Here is a 12,843-nt window from a genome sequence, read left to right as displayed (position 1 = left end):
CTGAAAAGGGATGCTAGGACCTTAAGAACTGCCAGGATGTATGTTTCATTACCTTCTGTTCATGAACGTGGAATGACTGGAAAAGGTGGGTCTCAAGGGAGATCAGAGAGGATGTGGGGAGGTCAAGATCTTCACCTTGCTTTCACTTTTGAAGCAGTCAATTGAGGTTTCAAGGGGGGAGCAGCCTGCGGCACATGCACATGTATACATAGCATAGTGTTATCATGTGAAACTTGCAACCCAGTTTTATTTTTTTCTTCCTGCTGACTTATACTTTTTTGTTATGACCGGTAACTTGAAAGCACTGGAGTAAGTGGCTTATCTCACCATAGAGCACAATGTGACAGTGCCGCATTTTTATTGTTATATTGAATACATTGTTCAAATTGGTATTGTTATAAGCGAACTTAACTGCATGTGTTTGTAAAATGAGAAGAATATATGGATCATTGCATTCTATGCACATTAAAAGTATGTATGCTAAATATTGTTATATAAGAGGCTATATACAAAATGTGAAAGCTCACGTGTTATGACACATTTCAGCTAAAAAAAAGTGCTCCCGAGTGTCATGGTGATGACACTGCATCAGCGTGCATGTGGTGTTTTTGTTAGAATACAGAATGAATTAATGGATTGATTAAAGAGCAATTTATTTATGAGAAAGGATGGCTGTTTGACCTTGTTGACACTAAGGACGTTATGGAACAAAAATATAGGGCAGTTATATTAATTGACAGGTGGGTTTCTCTACCTCGCAGTGTGAGCTTTAGTTGCAACCATTGCATATCTCAAATGGCAGACACCCAAAGAACTGAATCTAACATTTGTCAAACTGCCACAACAGCAGCACAGGTTAAATAGAAAAACTGTCCTATAAAATTTGGTTTGATCTTTTCAGTAAAATGCAAGAAAATGCCATATTCTTATTTGGTGGGGGGGGGGGGATATAAGGGGCATTTAAACCTGGCACTTCCCCAAGATTGTCACCACCTTGATGCAAAGCATATAATTTGCATGCTATGCACAATTTATTTATTCAGAGGTATTGAATATGAGCACAAGGGGAAGAGAATGCATTGTGCTGTGCACATTATGTATTCTATTATTCTAAATTGTTCTGATTTAGTTTATTTACAAATAAGAATGTGTCGCTGTATTGTCAATAGAATTCAGCCATAGTAATAAGTGCAAATACTCTCTGTTTAGCTTTAGCCTGGCTAAACATATAGTCTGCCACAAAAGCTTACCTAACATGCATTCCTGACATTGTGAATTTCTACTCTGTTAAGGCATGACACTTCCAATTTAGTGGATCCCTGTGTAGGTCCCAAGTGTATTTCACCCTGAAACTTTGAATTTGAGGCGATGTGCTTAGGCTTTGCAGGGATTCAGCTTTTTCACAAATTTCATGTCCCGTAAACTTCTTTGGCTGACTGTACATACGTGCCTTTGTGTGCCTTAAGGTTTGACTGAGTTTCTGCTGGGCATGCTTTACATAGTGCTCCATTTTTTCTAACATTTAGTTACATTGAGCATCTGACCTTATAATTGATTCCTTGATCATTGCATGGGTGAATAAAGTATTTATTATTTATGATACACACTATCGGAACTATATAAGGGGAGTTCTGCCTGATCACTTCTTTGATAGCAGTAAGAAAATGGCCAACATTGGTTTGGTGTTGGGAGTCGCACGTTTGGCTTTTATTGGCAAGAGTATTTATTGTTTGGTGCCAAACCTTACTCACACTTGGGTCCAGAACAAAGCAAATGATTATTGCTTGTATGCTAAAGCTTCTGCAAATGTTTATTCTTGCATAGTTTGAGAAGCTCATTTGTAAAGTGCAAAGAGAACTACCTGTTCTCGCTTCAGGAAATCTATTGTACTCACTTCCATTAAAGACTGGTATATTCTTTCTTCAGTGCTTATGTTAGGCTGCTATATTCTTGCACATTTGTGCTTAAATAATAGATGTAGAAGAAATTACCTGTTTCATGGGTTTAGTTTGAAAAATGTATATATGGTGATGCCAGCTACAGCTAAATTGAAGTTTTAAATTTGAAGAATGTATTTTAAACATATAAGCATTCCATAAAGAACCTTCATGGGAGGCGAGGAGATGAAAATTTGTTCTTATAAGGCAAGAAGCATGAACTAAAGCTGCTGACATTGCAATTTGAGCACTGTGTGTGCACTGATTTATTGCCATTTCAAGCACTTGTACACCTTTTCTCATCATGCGTCAATGCAACACTTAACACCATCTGGCTGAATCTAACAAGCAACAAGGAAGAATCGTCTGCTTTCAAAAGCGTTCTTGTGGGACCTTTTCTGCTGGTTTTGACATTGCTTCAAGCAACTATTTGAGATTTTCAACCAAGAAATCTTGATCACGGTGCAACCAAAGTACAGTGAATGCTAGCATCAGTTTGAGCATCAATTTGTATAATTTAACTTCAAGAATCTTTGCTATTTATTCATAAGTACACCTGTTTTGTGAAAATGAACAGTTCACTGACTGGCATATTTGCCATGGCAAATTGAAAATGACAACTTGCATTTGCCATTGGTTTGTAAGCACTGCAATTTCACACTGAGGTGTGGTTTGGTTGTCTATGTTATAAAATGAAGTGTTTGGCACCCATAGTTGCCTGGTTTATGTGGCTAATTGGAAAACTATGGCTATTTTCGCTTTCATTTTTCGAGAGAGTGAGTCCAATCAGACTGGTGGACTGGCGTCACTATTTACCAGCAGAGCCACCTTATCCCCACTGTTCATGTTACTTGTTTTGCTTATCTTCTGGCAGTTGGTGATATCAGCCTGGCCTCACCTACTGTGCCTAAGGCCAGGTGTGCAGATGAAAATTGTTCTTAATTTTTTACCGAACAAACCAAGACACTGTCATTGCCAAATCATCTTTTTAGAATGTAGGCAGGATAACATAATTTGTGGTAGACTTCACATCCAACAAACTAGCCATGCATGCAACTTGTTACTTAAAGCCGTGGCACAAGTGGCGTGGGTACAGATTTAGCTCCAGAGTCAAGCATTAGCTGTATGGTTAAGCTTAACCACTCATGTACAATTTTGCTTTCATCAATCATTTAAATGCACACAAAGTGTAACATGCGTGCTACATATTTACATATAATGCATACCATGCAGGTATGAGTGCCAAGATCAATATTTTGTTCTGAACATGCATCGTGACAGCACTTCTCTCATAAGTACAATCTCAGTTACCCTGCAGGTTGTCATTAATAGATATAAGGTGCCATAACAGCTTTACAATGTTTACTATTTCAATGCTGGAGATTCCCTAGCAGTTATTTCAGTCAGCATAAACTGAAATGTGTTGTGTAGTCATGCATCACTGCGTAGCGATGCTTGGGATAAAATAGGTCTAAATGACTCGCAGCACAAAAATCTGTTTTATATTTGTGGTTACAGGACATTCATTAGTGAACATGTTCTCACAAGATTATATAGAATAGGTAAATTTATGCAGTTAAAGCATTTTGATGCGATTGAGTGCTTCAGTTCACTCACAGCTGCGTGCATTCTTTCTGTGAGAAATACTCATACCCAGCATGTCATCTCACTAATATGCAAATTTTAAGGCGTTCCTTCTGGCTACTCACACTTCTACAGGTGATGAGCGCCTACATCTGTGATAAATAATGCATAAAGCCTCCCTTCACAAGGAAAATTTCTTCTGTGGCCATCATGATAGAACCATTCAAGTTAAAATTTAGCACTACACTGGCTGCATCTAGCATGAAGCAAATGTACACATGGTTGTTGCATGCATCTGGCCCTCATTGACTTATCAGAACTGCACCTAATCTCTTAATCTCAATTGGAAGGAATTTGGTCAAAATGATATGGTCAAAATGAAGCAATATGGCTGTCTGCAGTGAGAAACTATCGGGTACAAGGCACTACGCTGTGCCTAGTTTTTCCTTCAAGGATGGATGCACCGTCACGATGAAAGAACTTTTATTCATTGCTACATTGCAAATTTTGATCAATTAGGAGATAAAGAATTCAGAATCACCAAAGTACAATTTATGTCTCCTCAACTGATCAAGGATAATGGTGGTCTTGTAGGCGACATTGGTGGGGGCTCCCCACAAATAGTAATAATACCACACTGCATTTATTCATCCAAAATTTTCAGACAAAATGTTCATTGAAATTGTACCCACTGAACTTCATTCAGAATGTTCGAACGTGTTTAGAGACCCTTAGGTATCAGGATAGTCACTAAGAATTTGGTAAAATGTAATATTTACAACCAAGATCAGTGCTCTCTGTCCCCTCTTGCATGCTGTCGTGAGCTCTCGGAGGTCCATGAAATTGATTTAATCACTAATGTGTGAACCCAGTGATTTTCAGATGTTTCAGTCATTGATAAGCCACTATGCAAATGGTCTGTCATCAGTACTCATTTGCTGAGCAAAGGTTGCAAGTTGAGTGGACATGGTTCTCGTCTATAAGTAAAGTTAAAGGAGCGCAAAAGATAACATGGACACAGAAAAGGACTAGACACCACACTTGTCATGTCTTTTCTTGTGCTCCTTTAAATTTACTTTATACTATGAACCAACTAGCCTAACAGTCAGTCTTGTTATGGCTCTCTAGAAAGATATCTTTTGGGAAGTGGAAAGTGTATATATGAAAAAGGCAGGGAAGATCTAAGGGGAATTTCAGAATAGTGTTTACCTGCGCTCGTTGGTTGTGCATAGCACGAAAGGTTTCCAGCAGAAAGCACTGACAAGGACAGAAAGGGTGGAGGACACGTGCTGGTGCCACCAGCGCGTGCGACCTCCCACACGACGAGAGATAATGCACACACCACTGTGTGTGTCCTCCCTTTCTGTCCTTGTCAGTGCTTTCTGCTGGAAATGTTTCATTTTATGGGGACACCTGTGTACAGCCACCATCATACTTGACCTTCAGTAGCATGCCTGAGGCATTATGTTGTTGTTTTTTTTCAGATGGAACTAGAGTGTTTTGGTGACAATTCTTTCATGTACTAGGCTTTCTATTTCTTCCTAGAAACAGTGGTATTTCCTTTTTGCGGCTTGCATTTGGCAAGTAAAACTGCTAAAAACTTGGCTGCATACCTATGGTCCATAAAAAAATTTGACGATTTCTCAATTATTAGTAGAATGGATCAAAATCTTCCTTGATAACCAATCCTATCTCCCTTCTTTGTGTTGCGAATGATGCAAGTATGTTGCTGTGAGGCCTTCCTCAAATGTTTGTGGGTAATTGGAGTAGTATGTGTATAGAAAATGGCATTCATGTTGTCCAATGAAACTGACACTGATGAAAATGCACATACATGTTAAATAGATTGTGTAAACAATGTTTGTTCATTAATGATACAAATGGAAGTTATTACATTTTAACAATAGTGAAACTGTCACATACCACTTGATCTTACTTTTTATCTGCTAGTTGTAGGTTGCTTTTCTTTTTTAATTTATTGGTTTGTCTCTATTGGGGCTTGTTTTGGAGAATCTTGCAGCGTTATTAGAAAGTAAGTTTCATTGCTGCATGTATAACTATGAGCATGTTGCACGTGTTAGCGTTGCACTCTTCTTAGTGGGCATGTGCCGAATGTGTATTGTATAAACAGGCCACATTTCATTGCTTATGTACATGCACAGCAGCCCATGCAGGAATTTATGTTGCTCTCTTTATGCTCACAGTGACATGCTACAGCCAGTTGCATATGTCTCAGTGATCATTTGCACTGAAGATAATAGAGAGTTTAGCTTGTCCGGTTCTCCGGTTAACGCAGGTGGACTGGGCATTTTACCAGAGGGGGGTAGGTGTAAATGTGAGCAGCTCGAGTGGTGCAGTCACCTGGTGGTGCGTAGCTCAACCAGACAAACACAGAGCTAATGTTGCAGTAATCAAGTGTATTCATTTTTGCTGCTGGTATAAGCTTTTGCAGAGGTGTAATTGTGTCACAATTCGCCGCTGCCGAAAATTTACATAAGCAACGAAGTAGAATATACATGGTTGATGCAATGCTAGCTCTGTGTTTGTCTGATTGAACTCTGTGCCACCAGGTGACAGCACCTGTCAAGCCACTCACATTCACGTCACCTGCCCATCTGGTAAAATGCCCAGTCCACATTTGTTTGCCGGAATGCCGGGCAAGCTAAAACTCGAAAATGTGATGCTTTTCACAGGTGTATACAGGTTTAGGCCCTTAATGCAATGCTTGAGGTGCAAACTCATATATACCTACATTATTCTAAAACTGTCACCTGCTAGTGCTGCATGTTCTGAGCTGTTTGTAAACTTATGCATTTTCTCATTTTTTCTTTTAGGTCCACCCATGTCGAGGACAGGTTGCAGGGACAAGGATAAAGAAAAGCATGACTACAACCCTATACGCAGGTCACACACCATCATGTGCCCTGAAGATGTGGCTGCAGGCAAGAAATCTTACTGGCCAGAGTTGGAGATAACAGGTGAGGAAAATATTGAGCACTATGCTCAAGGCTGGAGTGTCTCTTTTTCGTCTACGAAACTGCTGACCATGGTCTCTCTGTGTTCCTATGCAGTGCTCTTGAGCCTCGTGTGATTTCTTTTAAGTAAGCTTAGGGCAACTTTTGCATGCTCAGAAAGAAAAATAGATCTCTGCAATATGAACTGCAATATGTGCAACTTGCCCCTGACACAGTAATGGCCAGGGAGGTGGGGGTGGAGGAGCACGCCTGCCTTTAGAACCTTTAAAACATAGAAGGTAAACTTTATTCATTATGTCTCTGCAAAGTCATGCAGTGTTATTTCATGCTGATTAAACCAATTTTGAGTAGCATGAAATGGGATTCTTTTTTAAAGATCTGGTCTCTAATCTTCCAACCCGTTTACCCAGTACAGTGTAGCCAGCCAGTCTTTACACTGTCACCGTACCTGTCATTTCCACTAATTTCTCTTTTTTTTCCTTTTTTTACCAGAAAGTGCTCAATTGTATTAAAATTTTCAAACATCCTTATTTTAGTCAGTTCCAAAAGCCTCAACTTCCACTTCATAATAAAACATTCAATTTTCACTATTTTATCTCATCATAGTAATAACAATTCTGACCAGAAACTGCACATACCACATCTTTTTCAATTCTTTCATGGGATTCACCTTGAAGAGAACCAGGTGTTTGTTTACCATGCATTTGTTTGACAAACAAGAAGTGTGTCTTTTGCGTCATGGGTTTCTCATACATTGCAAGTTTGTACCAGTCATTACATTTGTAGCCTGTACATGTGGTGTTCAGTCGTGACTGCATTTAGTATTTCCAGCAACTCGAAATGTTGAAGTAGATCACATGTTTAGACATGTGTGCTGTTTACTATTCTGATGACTCCAAGATCACTTCAGCAGAAGTGACCCATAAAAGTAGTGAATGCTTTAGCAATAAGCTTTTTATCAACTTGCCTCTTTTCTTTTTCTCTCTCTCTCTCTCACTCTTCTCCTTGGTGTTGACTCTTAGCACTCTGAATGACATGTAATACTAGAAGTCTATGTAGCATTATGCTTCTGTTTTTCTTGCAGCGAAATAATCTGTACTGCGTGTTAAGTCTGCTTTCTTGTAGCACTTGTGCTTCTTTTATTGCTAGTTTCCCTTTCCCTTAGTGTACCAATGTTTTTATTGCAGGGATCATCCGTAACCTGAGCCCTGCGCTTTGGAACCTGTCACACCTGCGCTGCCTGTACCTGAATGACAATTGCCTGTCACGTCTACCACCAGGTATTGCCCAACTAGCAGGATTGACTCACCTGGATCTGAGCTGCAACAAGCTGCGTTCTCTGCCAGCTGAATTGGGTGATTTGGTGATGCTGCGTCAGTTGCATTTGAACCACAACCATCTGCGAGTGCTCCCCTATGAGTTGGGAAGACTCTTCCGCCTGCACACTCTCGGTGAGATGCGTCTGCATGCTCCCTGTATTTATGTGACTTTTTTAACTGGACCACTTATAGAAGTACTGACACCAAATTTCAAAGTCCAGAAGTGTAAATTATCACATTTTTTGTAATTTTCTTAAACCAGGCATGCACAATTCACAAATATAGTAGGTGCTGTGAGTAATTAATTCTACTTAGTATGCATAGTACTTCTAGCATATAATCACTGTAGTCTTGCCATTTTGCAGAATCTAATGTCTATAAGTTAATTCCAAATGTTCACTTTCAACTGCAGACATGAAATACAGAGTTATCAAAAAAAGAGGAAGAAGAAAAAAAGTCACTTGTAGTACTCATGTTGTTTGATTGCTGTGTACCTTTGCCAAAGTATCAATATTTCATGTAGCATAGAGTGTATATTAAATTTGATTTTAAAGGGACACTAAAGAGCACCGCTAAGTCAGTTTCGATACATAAAGCATTCCTTCAAAGTTATTTTTTTTTATTTATTTGGTAGAGAGAGGTTGACTTCTAGCAGAAAAATTAAGGGTGAAACCTCCTCTTTATAATTTCATGCCCAAACAGCAGCAGCGGTAATTCACTGTGATACCATATATTTGAAGGTATTTTCTCATTTCTGGCCCGTTTAAATTTGTTTTTCAAAATATATTTTTAAAACTTGCCAGGTTGAGTAGTGTGCAGTGTAATACTCCTTTATTAACAAAACATTAGCCAGTCTTGAGCAGACACTATCAAAATTTATGATGCTAAGGGAAGCTGGCATGTAAAAAGATAGTGCAACCACATATCTTTTGATTTGGTGTCTTTCTTAGTTTATCAAACCTCCATACGCAGTAATAATGATATTTCTCTTAGTTCAAAAGTGTAATTTACCTATCCAGTTTAGCTTAATACAGTTGATCACCTCTACAACAAAATGTCCTATAGTATAATGATTATGTCCTGGCTGAATTAATATATTTCATATGTGTTGTTGACACCCGTACAACTAAGACCACTACAATGAATTTGCGTGTACAACGAAAGAATTTAGGGGTCCCCGATCGCTGATTTGTTGCTTTCCAGCAAACGCCAGTTAGTGGTGCGGCAACGCCTATGTACCGTCAATCCTGGATATGTAGAACCCGGATATATCGAATTATTGCTTATATCGAACAGTTGAAAAATCCCCTTGGGAATCCCATGTAAAAGTATAGTGCTATTGTTTGCGTATATAGAACTGTGCACCGGCATATTGATGTATCGAACTCCGTGCTCAGCTGTGCCCCGGCAAGTGCACTTCTCCCACCATACCCCACCCCTGCAAGTGCGCTTCTCCCATCGCATCCCACCCCTGCAAGTACGTTTCTTCTCATGAAGCTCTCGCAATGTTCCCGCGATCTCACGAACGCCGCCCCGCACTCCGAGAAAGGGGCGTGTGGGTAAAAGGCACGTGACGAGGAGCACTGCGATTGGGTGTGAAAGGGAAGCAGGAGGGAGAAACCATGCTGACCGCAGGCGCCCGTTTCCTGTGTTTTGGTTGGCTGACACTGCTGGCGCAGCGAGACGAACGAGGTCAGTGCAGCTTGAACTTGTGGTAGTGCGGAGACTCGGAGCGGTGCGTCTTTCGATTCACTTTGTTCCTTTTATTCACAAGGCCAACGCAAAGGCTTGAGACTCGTGTGGTGAAGTGCATATTTCTTTACGCTTTTGGTGCGTGTTCCGGAGCCATGGCCGCAAAAAAACGCAAGAATTTGGATTTTTCAACAAAGGCGGACATCATTCGACTGTGGAGGCTGGCAAGAAAAAGTCATCAGTCGCCGCGGCGTTTGGAATTCCTCGCAATACCCTGAGTACGATGCGGAGGTTGTGGCTGACATCATGGGTGACGAGGACGCAGACTCGAGCAGCGGGGAAGGTTCCAACGAAGAGGACCAACCACCATGCACTGCAGCTGAACTTGCATCAGCTTTCAGCGTCATTCGCCACTGTTGTGGCACAATGGAAGGAGCTGGCCTTTCTCATTTGGACACTGTCAACAAGCTTGAGGACAGCTTAGAAGAAAAAGCAAGCAGAGGTCACAGATTCTTTTCTTCCGAAATAAAGTGCTCTGGTCATTGCGCTGTGTTTTTGTTTTTTTACACACCTTGGGGGCACAGATCGGTAAGTTCCCGTTAGTCACGACATAGGGAAGCTGCCTTGAGATGTGTGGAGTTGTTAGAGAAGCTTTTGGCATGCATAATTTATATTTCGAATTATCCATATATCGAACTATTTCACGTTCCCCTTTGAGTTCGATATATCCGGGATCGACTGTAAATAAAACTGTATGAGGTGCCGTGATACCGTGTGGAAGAAGAACGTCTTGCATGGGAGTCGTGATGTAGTGACTATCGGGCTTTGGTGGTGATGACACAAAGTCAACATAAGTCAGTGCTGAAAATGGCAAGCGAATAAAGTCAGTGGAATTGAGGCGACAAGGGGGTGGTTCAGCGGGGTCCAGGACAGGCAGGTCAAAGTGGAGAGCACGGGCTGAACATTCTATCAGAGCGGAATGTGCAGAGAGGAAGTCCAGGCTGAGAATAATGTCATGGACACAGTGGGCAATGAAGGTGTAGAGAACGATTGTAGAGCAATCAGCGACGGAGACTTGGGCAGCACACATACCAATTACGGAAGCTGTTTCACCATCCGTGATGCGGACAACAGGCATCGGGACGGGTGTCATTATTTTCTTCAGGCGGTTCCGAAGGGCAGCGCTCATAACAGATAAATGCGCAACAGTGTCTATAAGAGCAGATACAGGAACACCATCGACTTGCACGCCAAGAAGGTTCATATGAGTGGGCAGCGTCAGTAGAGGATTTGGCGGCTTAGGGGCCAATGTAGCGTCACCTCGAGGTGCTGCATTGTCTAGTTTTCTGGCTGCAAGCACCCGTAGAGGGTCCAGGAATATGAGTGACGGGGCTGGGGTGAGCGAGGTTGTCAGCGTTGGGGCGAAGGGGACCGTGAATAGGGGCGGTTCTGTGCAGGAGGTTCAATGGTGGCATTGTTAGAGCGTGCGGTATAGGGATGAGAAGAGCGGCTTAGGTGAGAGGAGCCAGTATAGGTGGTCTGGGTCAGGAAACTCCAGCGACTGCGACAGTGACGAGAAATGTGCCCGATTCGACAGCAGTGAAAACAAATGCGCTTGTCGTCAGCAGTGCGCCATTCAGACGGGTTGTAGAAACGTGGTGAATAATAAGATCCACATCTTATCGAAGAATCGAAGAATCCGGTTGGGTGTCAGGGGGATGGGCCGCACAGATGGTGTGAAAACCCTTGTTGTTGAACTCTTGGCATACAACTGCCTGAATCATGGAAACCGTGACCGCAGGTGTGTTGAGGGAGCTGGATTTGAAGGCAGCCGGATAGGTGGCCTCAATCTCTCGTCGGACGATCTATGTAACATTGCCAGTGTTGTTGAATGGGGGGCCTTCGACACAGGAAGATGTCGCCGCAGTGTTTGGTAGGCGGGCAAACTGTTGGTTGATACGCCAGCTTTTTGGAAGTTCCAGACGGCGGTACTTTTTGATAACTGCGTCCACCATCGCCACATTGTTGAAGACCAGCAAGTTGAAGGTATCATTGGCAATACCTTTCAGAATTTGGGAAACCTTGTCTGGCTCATTTGTGTGTGCACCAACTTTGCGGCACAGAGCCAAGACGTCTTGAATGTACATGATGCAGGGCTCCGTTGACTGGATAACGCCTTCTTCGCGGCAAGTCAGTGACCATAAGGATTGCCGAACAAGCCTCGCAGTTTTTGTTTGAGCATATCCCAACTGGTGAGCTTGTCTTTGTGTGTTTTAAACCATACTCAACGTGTCCTAGCGAGGTAAAATACTATGTTGGCCAGCATGATAGTAGCGTCCCACCTGTTATTGGTGCTGACGCATTCGTACAGGCTGATCCAGTCCTCAACATCTTCCCCATCTTTTGATGGGGAAAGCGAAGATGAAGGAAGATATGGACACAACACAAGTGCTTCGACTTCATTTTTAGTGTGCTGTTGCTTTTGCTTATTTGCCATGAATCAATACGAACTCACCCAGTTTTGCATATTCTTCGTTGACATGCATGCGACATGGCGCCACTACATGGTAAACCACCATGTTAGGATCTACTCATGCTCAACTTCTTCCCATTGATGTACTCATATAAATATCTGAGCAGACTGATAAGTCATAATTAACAGCATAAAGAAAGGAAAACATAGTAGCAGTGCAGTTCGGTATCAGATACTTGTTTTCCTGCTTGCTTTTGCTATAGTGACAAGGCAAGGCATTCTCACATGATCCTAACTAAACTACTGTGCCTCACTGTGCTACAATGCCTGCCATTACACTGTCAACATTTGCAGGCCGCAGCCAATGCTGGTATTTATAACCAATTTCTCATGAGTAGAGTTGATGTGTACCACAAAAATCGCTGAGAAAGCAGCCATTTTTATAGAACTAGCTTTTGGGGAATCAATGTTTGATATTTTCTACTTTTGCACTACACAACATCGATGGTTTGGCAGTGCTTCATGATGTGTAGCTACTACGTTTTTAAAAGTTGTTTGTGTGTTGTTTCTGTACAGTTCAACTGAAAACGTTTAATTTTTTTCGTCATGCTATGTAATGGAGAAAAGCAAGAGCCTGACTAATAGACCTGTTATTAGAGTTGTAGAAATGTAAGTACTGGAATTTTATGTTAGTGATGAATAAGTGCATGCGCCTCTGAGAGTGCACCAGTAACCGATAGTCCAAAGTTCACAAGTACTTTTTTATTACTACATATCACACTGTAATGCTTCTTTCTTTCTTTCTTCCTTTCTTTCTTTCTTTCTTTCTTTCTTTCTTGAGCAGGTGGTTTAACATTAGGTAG

General features: G+C 41.5%; 1 protein-coding gene across 4 annotated transcripts in view; it reads left to right on the top strand.

Annotated features, from left to right (window-relative positions):
• twin (CCR4-NOT transcription complex subunit 6-like twin) overlaps window positions 1–12,843 on the top strand; it is a 313,182-nt gene that overhangs the window by 15,093 nt on the left and 285,246 nt on the right. For 3 of the 4 annotated variants that reach the window (XM_075697646.1, XM_075697642.1, XM_075697635.1), the window contains exons 2-3: window positions 6,356–6,499; window positions 7,684–7,947. In XM_075697646.1, the coding sequence (XP_075553761.1) occupies window positions 6,364–6,499; window positions 7,684–7,947 (400 nt within the window). In that variant the 5' untranslated portion in view covers window positions 6,356–6,363. Of the gene's footprint in view, window positions 1–2,811; window positions 2,855–6,355; window positions 6,500–7,683; window positions 7,948–12,843 lie in introns of all 4 variants that reach the window. The other variant, XM_075697630.1, reaches the window with a different exon arrangement.

Source organism: Dermacentor variabilis, chromosome 1 (assembly GCF_050947875.1).
Source record: "Dermacentor variabilis isolate Ectoservices chromosome 1, ASM5094787v1, whole genome shotgun sequence".
Classification (NCBI taxonomy): domain Eukaryota; kingdom Metazoa; phylum Arthropoda; class Arachnida; order Ixodida; family Ixodidae; genus Dermacentor; species Dermacentor variabilis.
This window is presented reverse-complemented; position numbering and strand designations above follow the sequence as displayed.